We start from the raw sequence: 13,660 nt of genomic DNA on the forward strand, positions 1-13,660 counted from the left end.
AGCAGGGACTGAAGTCAGGTGGTCCATGGCTCTAAACTTGCCCTTCATGACTCATTGTGGCACTGGGGAAGTGTCATCTCCTCTGTTCCCCTTAAAGTGAAGTCAGGATAATACCTACTTCACAAGGGTGTTTGTCTAATCCTCCCTCATTTTGTAAAGTACTTTGAACATGCAGTGAGTATTGTTAATATGAGTATTTCAAGATAAAAAGTCATTCTGCCCTCACTGTGGCACAATTCCTGACAAAGGAGTTACTAACTTGGATAGAAGGGTAGTGTATGGGTGTGTGAGAAGCCTTCCTTCATCTTTAATATAAATTATCACAAAAGTATTCCTTATGCTTTTTAACCAATTGGTTTCACAATTTAAGTCACACTGCAAGAGCAAATACTCTCACCCAAAGAAGCACATCTGACCACTACAACCTCCAAATTCACTTATATTGGTCAGAATTGAGATCCTATGTTTCTACTTGGCACTCAACATCTAATTACACTAGTTGACTCGGATAACATATTTAGGGTACCTTTTACAACGCCTTAACCACATTAACTGTTGAGACAACAATCAAGCTTGAAAAAATACTTACTTTCATTGCTGAAAAACACCACAGTATCTCTTATTTTAAAGAAGTGCAAGAACTCTTGTATTGTGCAAGACCCTTGTACATTATAAGACCAAAAACAGTACAGCAAATTGATCTGTACCCATTTTTATAAAATCAAAATTCCTTGTCATTTAATTTCTCAGATTTAAATCTCATTAAAAAGAAATCAAGGCTAGAAAAAGTTTTTTTTTTTTTTTTTTTTTACACTACCAATAAGGTAGTCACTTAAACTAAACTAACACTTTAAGAAGATCTATAGCTATGTAGTTTTTACTCCAGAGATCTGGACTGTGGAAACATTCACAAATACACAACAAAAATAATACTTAGAAGTACTTATGTTCCCCAAGTATCCATCTGTATATTTGAAGGCAGAACTAGACAAAGCATATTAAGATGACACCTGGGCAATTCTAAAGGGGCTAGAATATTTGATCTTCAGTTGCTCATTTCTGGGCAATCATCATCACAAAAACAAATGTTAACACCTAATGGCTCTCTCTCGGATTCTTTTGGGAAGCTGGCTGCACCACTATAATTAATCTTTTGCACTGAACTGAAGTTCTAATGACAGATATTTTCTGAGGTAAGGTGTTTAAATTACTGAGTTTAATGTCACTGAATCAATATTTGTACTGCCAACTTGTGAATTATTTTTCTGCTTGCTATATTTTAATATTGTTTTCGTTGTGGTGGATTAGTAAAGCAAATCATGTTTTAGTACTACATCAACTGTGTTTTACTGATGTGTAACAGAAGAAATTAAGCTTACCAACACACACTTTGGTAATGGCTTCAATTTTCATTTTTAAATATTTGAAATATCCACTAGAAAAGGTTCCTACCTGGATTATTTCAGGAGCCACCTGCAGTGAAGGCAGATATTCTTGCTGAAGATAGTGAATGCATTCAGGACCCTGAAAAAGATATCAAAACACAATTTTGCTCGAGACAAGTGTTGCCTTACAAATTAACAATCAAAGCCACCAGCGATATGTTTTAGGGTATAACGTAGTTTTAAGAAAAGTTTATTAGCTTTGGCCCTTAACTGAGAAGATACCAGTAGCAAATGGAGTACTCCAAATAGCAAGTGTACATGTATTATAGTTATTGTAAAGTGGAAGATGTCTCCAAGTTTCAGCATCAGCTAAAAAAAGTTAAGAACTCCATTAGATTTTAGTTATTTGTTGCATAGAATAATTTTTTTTTTCCAAACATAAGAAAACTGGCTGAATTAAAACTGCAAGAGTAACTAAAGTCAAATGCTATGATAGCCAATTTAACTAAATTTAACTAAATGGAAATTCCAGTTGTGAAATATGACAAAACTCAGAAACTTGAGGCATTAAGAAGAAATATTTTCCACCACTTTTACCATTCTGCCTCCACCTTTAGCTACTGCTCTCACTAATGACAAAACTCATTGGGTTTCAGAATGATTGAGAAATTCAGCACCCAGATATACTCCTAGACATGGATGACTAGTCATCATTGCCGTAATCATCTTCTAAATTAATGCTGTTTTGTTGGGGCAAATGGCCTATAAATGTAATGTTACTTGGGATTTCATGGCCATTAACCAAAAAAGGTGCCTCCAATTCACTAGATAGTTTTTGTAGTGTTTACCAACTACCTTTGGTACCCCCCTATGCTGAAGAACAAGATTCCATGTGCCATCTAGGAAAGGCAAAAAGAATCAAATAGGTTTGTACAAGCAGAAGTCATTAGCCCTGTAATTGGAATTTAGTTTGTGAGGCATAAGAAATATAATCCATATAATTCTCTCATATCTATGTTGGCTTTACAGCATTGTGAACAAAAGTAAAAAAATAGCAAAAGCTTATTTTAGTCACTAAAGCCTGCATGTCTGACACAAAATAAACAAATTTGTTGAGTAAGAATATGCCATTTTTAGTCACTATGCAGCGTGAAACTACTTTACATGAAGAGATCCAGATATGGACTACCAAAGAATATATATAACTCTTTCAAAATCACAGATCCCTTGAACTTGGTGTAATTATTACACTGATAGAGTAATTAACTATCATTGGATTCAGTTGATTTAAATCATTTTTTAAACACAGTTGAATTTATATTTTGTGGCAACTTTAAAGGTTCTGCAATAATTAACATACAGAGGAACAAACTATTTGATGTTGTGTTTAACTCATTCTAGTCAATGATTTCTGCAAATTCCCCTGGAATTAATCTCATTCTTCTCTCCACATAAAGACACTTACTAGCTTCTGGAGAGAAATTTAACTGGAAGAAACCCCTTTAAGATACACATGTAGTTTTACACTAAGTTTTATAAGCCTTACCCTTTTGAGATGAATTGTTTTTAATGTCACTGCACATTCTGATAAAGCCTGCAAAACAAAAACAATAAACCCCCTAAGATTTCAAAACAAACACTTATCAGCAGCTAGTGTTGAATGTTAACTTTTGTTAATACCACACATGTATGTTAGGGACTCAGTCCTGTAGTCTTCTGCATACAGATCTCTCACTGAAATCAACTTGAGTTTTAAGTGCAGGAGGGCCTGCAGTATTAGCACCCCTCAAAGAATGACCAATCTAATTGTTTCATATAAATGAAAGTGCCTTTTGTTTTTATCAGTCAAATCAATTCTTTGTTGCATGCATACTGCAACATCTAAAAGTTGTCATGTGTATGTTAAAGTAAATATATCATAGTACATACCAATACTGTCTGTGCATCTGCCAAGTCAAAAGTTTGTTTTAAAGGCGCTAAGAAACATGCAGGGACAATATGCTTGTAGACAAAGTCTGCAAAACCTACTGGTCCATCTTTGCCCCCTGAAAAGGAAAGCAGTGTTCAGATTTTATCTTTCTAAACAATTACTGATCATAAAGCTGTCAGAGTATGAATGCAAATTTACCCCAAAGCTCCACCAGCTTAGAAAGAATAATAAAGCATGTTTTCTGTGCAATAGGATCTGGATAGTCCACTGCTCCTTGGATGATAGTGAACAACACACGCTCCACATTCTCTGCATCTACAATAGATGAATATTGAAAATCTAATTTACCGTAAAGATAAAATTAACAAGTTCTCCAGCATGTACTGAGACCTAATTTTTTAAGCCTTTGAGACCTTTATGCATCACACAAAGGGCAGAATTGTTTGTTATCTAATTCTCATTTATAGAGGAAAAGATTTCAAACGTGATTTTCAACTTACAAAATGTTATAACAGAATATAGAAAACTTTGAAATATTCTGTGAACTTAAAATGACAAACCAGTTTCTATGGAATAATTTATAATATAGCTATAAAATATATTCTCTGGCAACCATCCTGATTCACCATGTTTCTACCAATAATACATGTTTATGATTGACAGAAATAAGATTATAAACTGCTGAGGTAGACAGATGAAATTCCTCATGGCTTTTGAAAAAAACTGATTAATACACAACCCCGGACAAAATAATATACAAAATAAGAACTTTGATCTTGATAAAAGTACTGCCATGACAAGTTCTATGGTTGTCTGACAGCCAGATCTATATAATAAGGTATTTTATGTATTTTTTTAACCACATGTAATCTGCTGAAGTGTACATTTTTAATAGAATTTTCTAGAAATCCCTGAACCTGCAAGAACCTGTGGAGTGGAATTGTTAACCGTTCCAATGGAGGAAGATGCTACATTTACAACTGAAAAGAGACCCTTCCCAAAGAAGCAAGGTTTAAATAGAAACTAACAGAGAGATTTCTTCTGAAAAAGTGTTAAAGCTATCAGCTCTTTACCAGTTCAAAAATAGCAATGTGAAATTGGCCATTACTATAGAGTGAGCCGATTTCACTTCTAAGGAGGAGGAAATTGAAAAATTATAATGATAAAAGTTACATGTACCCAAGATGATGTCATGTCTCACAATACTTATGAAAATGAACACCTGTATCTAAGAACTAAGAAGTCCTTTCTGTTTGAAGTCAGGACACTGAACATGGAGAGTGAGGAAAGAGGACAGAAAGACAAGTTATGAACGCAGACACTGGGAAAACTCACTAGCATGCTGTCTGAAGTAAAGGTCCTGTGACAGTGTTTACTACAAGAAACATTTATAGCTATCACAGTCTTACATTTATACTTAACACAAAAACTGCCATGCTGGATCTGGCCAGTGGTCTACCTAGTCCAGTATCCAGTCTCTGATAGTGGTCAGTACATGTATTCAGAGGAATGTGTAGCCCCGTAGTGACAATTATGGAATAGTCTGCTCACAGAAGTTCTTCCTAAACCCCAGTGTATAAATGGCTTAGATGATCAAATCTTTATGCATCAAAGTGTAACAACTGTAGATGTTTTTATCTATGTAAGTGCTTTATCCTTTTCTACCTAACTCTTGGCCTCAATAAATTTGGTAGCTCTGAGTTCCTCAGGTTAATCATACACTGTATAAGTAATACTTCCTTTCATCAGGTTTTGGTCTGTTGCCTTTCAATGTTATATATGTTTCCCTGTTCTTATATTATGAGACAGATAATCCCAAGGATTCCCTATTCCATTTGTTATTTTGTATCCCTCTACCATGTCCCTTATTGGTTTCTTGTCCAAACTGAAGACATCTAGTCTTTTCAGTTTCTTCATGTGGAAGCCTTTTTAGCCTCATTTTTTGTCACTTATTTCTGTATCTCATTAATTTTTCTTTTTGAAAAGATAAGAGCTGAACATAGTGATTGACAATGGCATTTTAAAACATTTTCAGTATTTGCTATCCTATTCTTTAAACATTCCAATGTTTTGTTTTCTCTTTTGACCCCTATTGCACATTGAGCAGAGGTTTTTATTGAGCTGTTCACAACTGGCACAGCCCTGCCCATCCCTCCCCTCTCCAGTTGGTACAGCTAGTTTAAACTCAATAATATTCTAGTTCTTTCCAACACGTATGGTGATCCTTGTGTAAAAAAAACCAAAACCAAATTTCTCCCATTGTGTTGCCCCTATATACTTAGCTTTATTAAGTTCCTTTGACATTCCTCAGTCTAAATAATTGTCACCTGGAAGTTTTCCCACCTCGCTGTTTACTGCTTGTCCTCTAATAAATGTGTTCAGCACTGGTATCTTAACCCAGTGGGTCTCAACCTTTTCAGACAACTGTACCCCTTTCAGGAGTCTGATTTGTCTTGTGTACCCCAGGTTTCACCTCACTTAAAAACTAATTGCTTACAAAAATCAGACATAAAAATTCAAAAAAGTGTCACAGCACACTATTGAAAAATGGCTCATTTTTAGCATATAATTATAAAATAAATCAATTGGAATATAAATATTGTACTTACATTTCAGCACACAGTTTATAGAGCAGTATAAAGTCATTGTCTGAATGAAATTTTAGTTTGTACTGACTTCGCTAGTGCTTTTTATGTAGTTGTAAAACTCAGCAAATATCTAGATGAGTTGATGCACGCCCTGGAAGGCCTCTGTGTACCCCCGGGGGTACACGTACCCTTGGTTGAGAACCACCGTCTTAACCCATATTAGTGTGGCTTTTTGCAGTCTTGCCTAGATGAAAATTTAAAGCTTTTCAGATTTTCATGTGTTTCTTCTCTCAACCTGCTAAAGCTCCATTTAACAAAATAATGTTTAAACAGATTCTGCACCAATTAAGTCAACAAAACATTTGAAACTGCCTTTAGTGGCAAATGGCCCAAAATTTGTATTTATCTATTAATGATGGGAAATAGGTGCTAACTAGACACCAAAGGAATTGAAACAAATATCTGACATCAGGATAAGAAGAGAAAACAGATGGTGCTAACAGGTAACCAAGGTAGAGAAAGGAGGAGCTGTAGTTTATTCCCACTGATGTGCCATAGAGTGCTAGCACAGAGTCAGCTGCAAACACCTTAAAAAGGTACTGGGGCAAGGTTACTCATTCTTATAACTATGTATTTCATCTAACAGTTGGTCGTAAGTGATACACTTTGCTAGCTATATTAAATGCATTTCCATAGATGTGCTTGCACTACTTTATCTGAAATCTCATTCCACCACTGATATGCTCAAACAAATTTTAAGTCACAAAACACTGCCAAAATGATCACTATGAATAGTTTATATATTATTTATAAATGTTACAAACTAGAATTCTTGTTTAAACAGCCAAAATGAAGTATAATCTATTTAAGGTAGTTGATCCTACCTTAAGTATATTTAATAGCATTTAGCAGGAATAGTGCTAATGATTTTGGCAAACAAAACTGTTTGTTGTATTGGTAAAAGTGATTCATGGTGTGATCTCGTGATTGACTGCTCACCCTGATTAGCTATGACTTCACTCATTCCACTGCCAGTGACAGTCTGCAGAAAGGCGAAATAACTTCTCCGTAACATTTGCTTTTCTAAAGCAGCAGATTGGTCATTTTCTTCTGCTGGACGGAGCAATACTTCAAAAATAGCATGAAGTAGTGGCATAAACATCTGTTGCAGAAATGGGGAAACATGGGTCTGTAGAGGTGGGGGGAGAAAAAAAACAGTGTCAGCTGACAGCTCACTACAAAGATTGATGGTTGGAAATTAAAATTATCACAGAGAAGAGATTTATTTTAATTAGCTTTTGTTGTCACTTCCAATATTTTAAACATAATGAGGTTAAAATAGTCAGGCACCATCTGTGTATAGACAGAAACAGACAGGTAGAAATGGCACCCATGATACAACATTCATCATACTCCCATGCCCACTAATCCATCTACCTCAATTCTAATATTTCAAATCTGAGCCATTTCAGATATCCATTTCTCAGAAAATAAAGGTAGCTATTTCCCCCACCCCTCATGTGGGATTCTCTCATTCTTCCTCCACCAGAACTATACTGAGGCTCAAGAGGAGAAATATTTAATCCTGCATCAACAGATTTATCATCTATTGTCAGTTTGCAGATTGTGAAGTGGAAAAACAATATCCTTCTGGAAAAGGGAGATTTTCCAGTTTTCCAATGTATGAAAAGCACTTGCTTCAAAATCCCGGAAGATCTCAAGATGTTGGATTGCAAAATCATGGCATTTAAATTATAGAAAATTTATTTTAGATTATATCTAGAGAGGTTACAAAATGTAGAAGTTGACAGCAGTCCACCCTTTGTTTTTGTATCACCATCTGTGGCACTCTCAACTTCAAGTTTTCTTGGTTAAAGCCTGAAAATAGGTAAGGGGTCATCAAGTTACCTTAATTTCCGCCAATTTGAAATTTCAAACAGAGACATGACTGCCCGGCAGAATAGAATTTTCAAAAATGGTTAGATTGAGGACCTTTTGGTGATATGATACTAGTGTCAAACTTGTTTTTCCTGCAGTTAGCTGTCCATGACAGGTGTACAATATTGTAGTTCAAGAGCACTGAAATACTGAACTCTAATGAAGACTCAAGGCTTTGCCACTATTAAGTAATGCATCCATTCAAACCTTAGGCTTATAATATACACATGCCACACTCTACACTATCATGTATTCTCAAATATGCACACCAGTAGAAAGATAGAGAGATGAAATATTGTCTCTCTTACCTTATGTCATTTTCCTAATTAGCACTAGGCTTTTAAAAAAATTAAAGTACAGTTTTTATGCATAAACAGATATCAGAAACCAGTTACTGAGAAAGATGATTGACTAATAAAATTTTAAAAAGCAATTCAAGATGAGAGAAAGCTGCATGTGATTAGGATCATCATCATCATCATCATCAACACTAAAGTTATAGTAAGAATTGACTAGTTTACTTTTTATGGCTATGTGCTTCCCCTTTATGCCTGTTCCCAACACACGATTCCTTTTCTTCTCAATCCGCTGTCGGTTTTTACTGAGGTCAACAGGCAATCCCTATTTATCCCACCCAGATGGTGATTTACTTCCTTACTCTATCTTGAACTGCAATCAGTGTCATCTGAAAAGCTAACAGAATATACTGCCACTGTGGAAACCACTTCTTCTTCCCCTAACTTCCCAAAACTTGCCATAATCTTTACATCCCATCACCTTCACTCAGAGTTCAGAGTGTGAAATTCCCAGCAGTGCCCCAGAGCCTAGATTTCCCATATGTTTCTGCCATACCTCCATGATAGCACACTAATATTTTTTTTCTTTAGTATTTTCATATCAAACTCTGCCCTTTAGTATATTTCACAAGAAACCTTCAACTGAAAGACCGGTTTAAAAGAGTTTATACACCAGGGCTTCTAAAGCTTTTTCATACTGGGGACAAATTTTGTCCATAAATGGTCCATGAGACAATCTCCCTTCCCATTCATGAACGTATAATATTCTTGCAGCAACTACAATTGCTGACATTGAAAAGTAATACTAGGTCAGTAATTTAATGTATTTTTAGTTCTCATTCAGTACAATTGAGCAATTTGAAATGAGGAAACAGCACAATGTGACCAACCATGATTTGAGAAACTCTCCAGTTCAATAGTGAAAGTTTCTGTCAATCTCATTGAACACATCTGCACACATTCCTAGACATTAGTTCTGCTTCAAAAAACCCATGTTTCTACCTAGGTTTAAGAGCTCCACACTATTTGTGGACTTATCTTGTATAGTAGTGCACTAAGTACCCGTGTATATTTTTTGTATAATAATAATGCACCAAGTTCCTGTACACCAGTGTTCTCCAATGAACATCCACACACCATATCTAAAACTTGCATACCTACCTGCATTTTTTACCTCTATATCTGTGTACATACCCGTAAATCTCGCTACAAAAAAAGAAAAAGGAACAGAAAGTTCACTTCAGGTTTAATCACTGTTGAGTGATTAGCAATTTTTCAAATTAAATTTAGCACTTTGGTATTTTGCCTATTCAATACTAACTTCATCATGGAGAACAACTATCATGTTTCCTGTCAATATAAAAAGATGTTTTTTAAAGCAGTGAAATATCAAAATCCATAAACTATATCTTAAAAGAAAAGAAAAAAAAAGTTATTTCTGATGCTTTTTGGAGTAACTACTGTTAAAGAAAGAAAACCCATTTAGTTCTTGGGAATGTCCCAAGATACGTTCATTTCCTCCTCCTTATGTAGGTATTTATTAATAAAAAGCATTTACACCTACAAAATAAAGCTTGAAGTACAATTCTATGAAGTTTACGTTCCTCCACATGCACGGACCCTTTTTCTAGGGCCAGGAAGCAGGAGTTGAAACCTTCTACCCCATAAACTGTCAGACTCACACCTTGAACTTAGCTGTGATTTGGTTTATGAGAGGAATGAATTCTTGAAGGTCTTTTGCTTCGCAATCTTTGAGCATGTGTTCTGAAGCAGAAGGGATGAATGGAAGAACTTCTTCCTCTAGGCAAATAATCATGCGGTGAAGGAACGTGCGGACACCACTTCTGATAACTTCTTTTTGTAAGGGACAGCTGAGTGCTGGCAAAAATGTCTGTAAGCAGTCCAGGTATACTTCAGAGCAGCCACACTGCTTTACTGTCTGCTTGTTACTGAAAGCTTTGCTGGTTCGGCTGTGCAAACAAATGAACACACAAAGTTTTCTATTAGTTCACATTCCAGTGGGAATGAAAAGCAATAATGTACTTTAGATATTTAAGAACTCAAATGTACTATTCAAACATTAAAATTTCCTGAAATGGGGAGTCAAACACTCAAGGCATCAAGTCTTCTAGTCACTTACCAAATGTATTTATTTCACACTAAAAACACAACATTTTGAGATTTAAGTCTGAATGAATTTACAATTCACAAATGGTCCAAAATGGACAGCACTAGAATATTCACTTTATTTTAAGTGAAGTTCTTCATAAGATGTTTCATAAACCATTTAATAGTAAGTGTTTCATTCACTATAAACTCAATAAAACTCAAGGATTTTGAAAACTCTTGATACTTAGATTCTCTACTGACACCTTTTCCTAAGAGGTACCTTCCCTGATTTTCTGGGTTGTTTGGAGAGACAACCAAACAGATTTTTGGGTAATAAATGCTTGCACAGAAATTCAACAAAAACAATGACAAGCCTGATTCCAAACACTTTTCTCTTGGGAAAAAAAAACAAAAAACCCTAGTACCTGTTGAGTAAATTGTTCCGTACCCACCTAGCAAAACCAACAGCATGATTGAGGCAGTCAGCCAGTGCCACCTGTCTGTCGTCATCTTGTGCCATCATCAGTTTTTCTAGCAGCACTTTAAACTTCTCCATTAGTGGAGTCAACAGATTCCTCATTAGAACCTGTTTCCTGTCTGCAGAGTATTCACTGTTAACTATCAGTACTCCAGCTGTCTCATAAATGAATAGTTGATCATCACTGCTTAATAAAGCCTGGTAACCATTTTCCTAGAACCAAAGACAGATTGGTGATTTATATATATTCTTTATTATTATATATTTATTATATTATATATAATATATTACATTAATATTATATATAGTACTTAAATTTTATTCTACTAAATCTATATAAAAGTCCAAAGAGAATGGTCAAAGGACAAGGAGTAAAGAGAAATCTCTACAGAAAAAAATTATTTTTCACAAAAATGGAAAATGAATTTGTTTTAGTTATGAATTCATTATATCTTGGGTATAAATTAGAAGAAAGTATAAAATAAAAAAAGTCTGGAATACAGGCTGTTGGGATTTTCTAAGAGACCTTTTCCACTTGGCTTATCCAGAATACCACGTCCAGTGCTGGAAGAACACATCATCCAGTTTTCTGGGATCCAAAAAACCCTCAGTTGGACTCCAGATCTTGTCACGCAGATTCCTTTATTTGGCATACAGCAAAGCTACAGACTCAAGCATAGGGGATGGGTATAGGGCGTATCACACATCCAAAGTTACACAGAAGGCCTCTACCTTTATATACATTTACATATTTCATTGCATCTATTATACATTACTCCACACATTTTTGGTTTGGCTTAGTTATTTTGCAGGAACCAATCCCTGTGCAGCAAGCTCTGCCCACGCTCGAAACTACTCTTTACTTTCTCTCTACATTCTTAACTTACCTTGTCCATTGTTAGTAAATGGTTGCCTGAGTGTCCTCCTTCTTACCTTAGCTGGCTCAGATATTCTGCCTTTTTAGCTTACTGGCCTATTTACTTTTAGTCTCTAGCATAAACGTTCTGTGTCAGTCTAATGATCCATTTACCTCCCTAATTCTATCCTCCAAGAAATGAGGCCTTCCTTCATGTGTTAACTACTCACATCAGGCCAGGCCTCAGCTATTCAGGCCCACTACAGTCTCCTTCTCCAGTGTTTGTGACAGATCAGTACAGCTTAACAGAAGTATCAGTAGGAGTTGCAACTGTTTCCAGACCTTGCACCAGTTTCAAAGATTTTCAAAGGATTATCAACAGGTAGAAATCTCATCTGCACAGGTATTTCTAAAATCCATGCTCTCTAGGACCTTAATTCAATAAGAAACTTAAGCATTTGCTCAACTTTAAATCACATGAATAGTTTCATGAAGTCCCAGGAATTCAATGGGACTACTTCATGTGTAGAAATTTAGAAATGTATTTAAGTACTTACTGAATTGGAGCATTGGTACCTACGCACCCAGATGAATATAAATCAACAAACTTCATCTATGAGATTTTATAGGAAATCAGAAATACTTACAGGTGGAGAAAGTTCTAGGAGATCTTGTATTCTGTTCAGAACATCTTCAATAAAGGGGTTCATCTGTTTACTGAAGTAAAACATTTAAATAGCAATACATATTTATAGAAATCACCACTTACAAATTATTAGCATTACTGCAAGAGAGAACCCTGCTCCAAGTTGGGAAGACTAGGGTTTGGGTTGGACCAATATGGTGAACTGGTACCTCTCATGCTCCTGTGGTGTTTTCAAGAATAGCAGTTTTAATTTTAAAAAAAGTCTTTGGTTATTCTGATTGTGAGGAAAACCTCACAAATGTGAACATAATGAATGCAGAGATGTCTGCATGAATCTGCAGAGAGCCTGGAAAAATAGCTGACAAGGGGAATGGCCCTGTTAATCTCAGAGCTTGTCTACACTTACAGCGCTGCAGCAGCATAGACACTGTAGCACTTACGGCAGACACTACTTACGCCAACAGGAGAGTTGCTTCCGTTGGCATAGGTATTACACTTCACCAAGAGATGGTAGCGATGTCATCGTGAGAAGCTCTCCCATTGATATAGCACTATCTACACGAAGAGTAAGGTTGGTATAACTACGTTGCTCAAAGGTGTGGATTTTCCACACGCCTGAGCGATGTAGTTATACTGATGTAAGTCATAGTGTAGACCAGGGCTCAGTTAAGTGTTCTCATTAACAGTTGAAAAAGGGTCAGGTTCCAATGTCTGATGTATTGTTCAAGAGTTTTTCTTGCATTTAGGTGCAATATTTGTGCTTGAGAACTAGGACCAATGTGATTTGCAGTTACCATTCATACCACAGATTGAAGAGTTTTAACTGTATTATTAAATAAACCCCCTACAGAACAAGTTTCGCCTAATAGGTTGAAGAGAATAACTGTATATTCAAAATTTGGTTAACTCTTGTGTAAGTTGTTTTCAGGTTGTCACACTTTGGAATAATACTGGAACTCTACCCAGGATCTGCCCACAGTTGCTGGCTGTTTCCACTAAGATGATGAGCAGCGAAAGTTGATATTGATAAGTCTATCACTATCATTAGACTTCAGAGTTAATACCAAACTGAGGTGAATTGGGAGAGTTTGCATCTCAGTTTTTCCTCTTTCTACAGATTCAGACAACTCTGCTTCAGTCCACATTTTAAGATTCTCTGCCGTACTGTCTGAATTTTACAGAACTTAGTGGATCAGCCAGAGAAGTGCTTGTATGGTGTACCACTTTATTCTTGTTCATTTCAACCCCTGCTTCTTCTATTGAAAATTCAGCAAATCACTGCTCTCTCATCACGTGCAATCTTTTTGTAAAAACAAAACATTTGAAACAACTCACTTACTTAAGAGACTTGACAAATCTGGAAAAGAGGTAAGCTGTTCGGCTTCGCACTTTTGGATTAGTATGGCGAAGACCTCGCTGATCTAAGAATGCCAT

The 13,660-nt window shown here is 35.8% G+C and overlaps 1 protein-coding gene across 3 annotated transcripts in view; it reads right to left on the reverse strand.

Moving 5' to 3' along the window:
- XPOT (exportin for tRNA) overlaps positions 1-13,660 on the reverse strand; it is a 53,932-nt gene that overhangs the window by 1,723 nt on the left and 38,549 nt on the right. For all 3 annotated transcript variants that reach the window (XM_067564105.1, XM_067564106.1, XM_067564107.1), the window contains 9 exons: positions 13,566-13,660; positions 12,228-12,297; positions 10,699-10,937; positions 9,822-10,107; positions 6,903-7,092; positions 3,514-3,630; positions 3,315-3,430; positions 2,932-2,979; positions 1,453-1,524 (listed from right to left, as the gene is read on the reverse strand). In XM_067564105.1, the coding sequence (XP_067420206.1) occupies positions 1,453-1,524; positions 2,932-2,979; positions 3,315-3,430; positions 3,514-3,630; positions 6,903-7,092; positions 9,822-10,107; positions 10,699-10,937; positions 12,228-12,297; positions 13,566-13,660 (1,233 nt within the window). The remainder of the gene's footprint in view (positions 1-1,452; positions 1,525-2,931; positions 2,980-3,314; positions 3,431-3,513; positions 3,631-6,902; positions 7,093-9,821; positions 10,108-10,698; positions 10,938-12,227; positions 12,298-13,565) is intronic.

This window comes from Emydura macquarii, unplaced genomic scaffold (genome assembly GCF_026122565.2).
Source record: "Emydura macquarii macquarii isolate MOO-44397 ecotype Brisbane River unplaced genomic scaffold, CSIRO-AGI_Emac_v2 contig_2636, whole genome shotgun sequence".
Taxonomy (NCBI): Eukaryota; Metazoa; Chordata; order Testudines; family Chelidae; genus Emydura; species Emydura macquarii.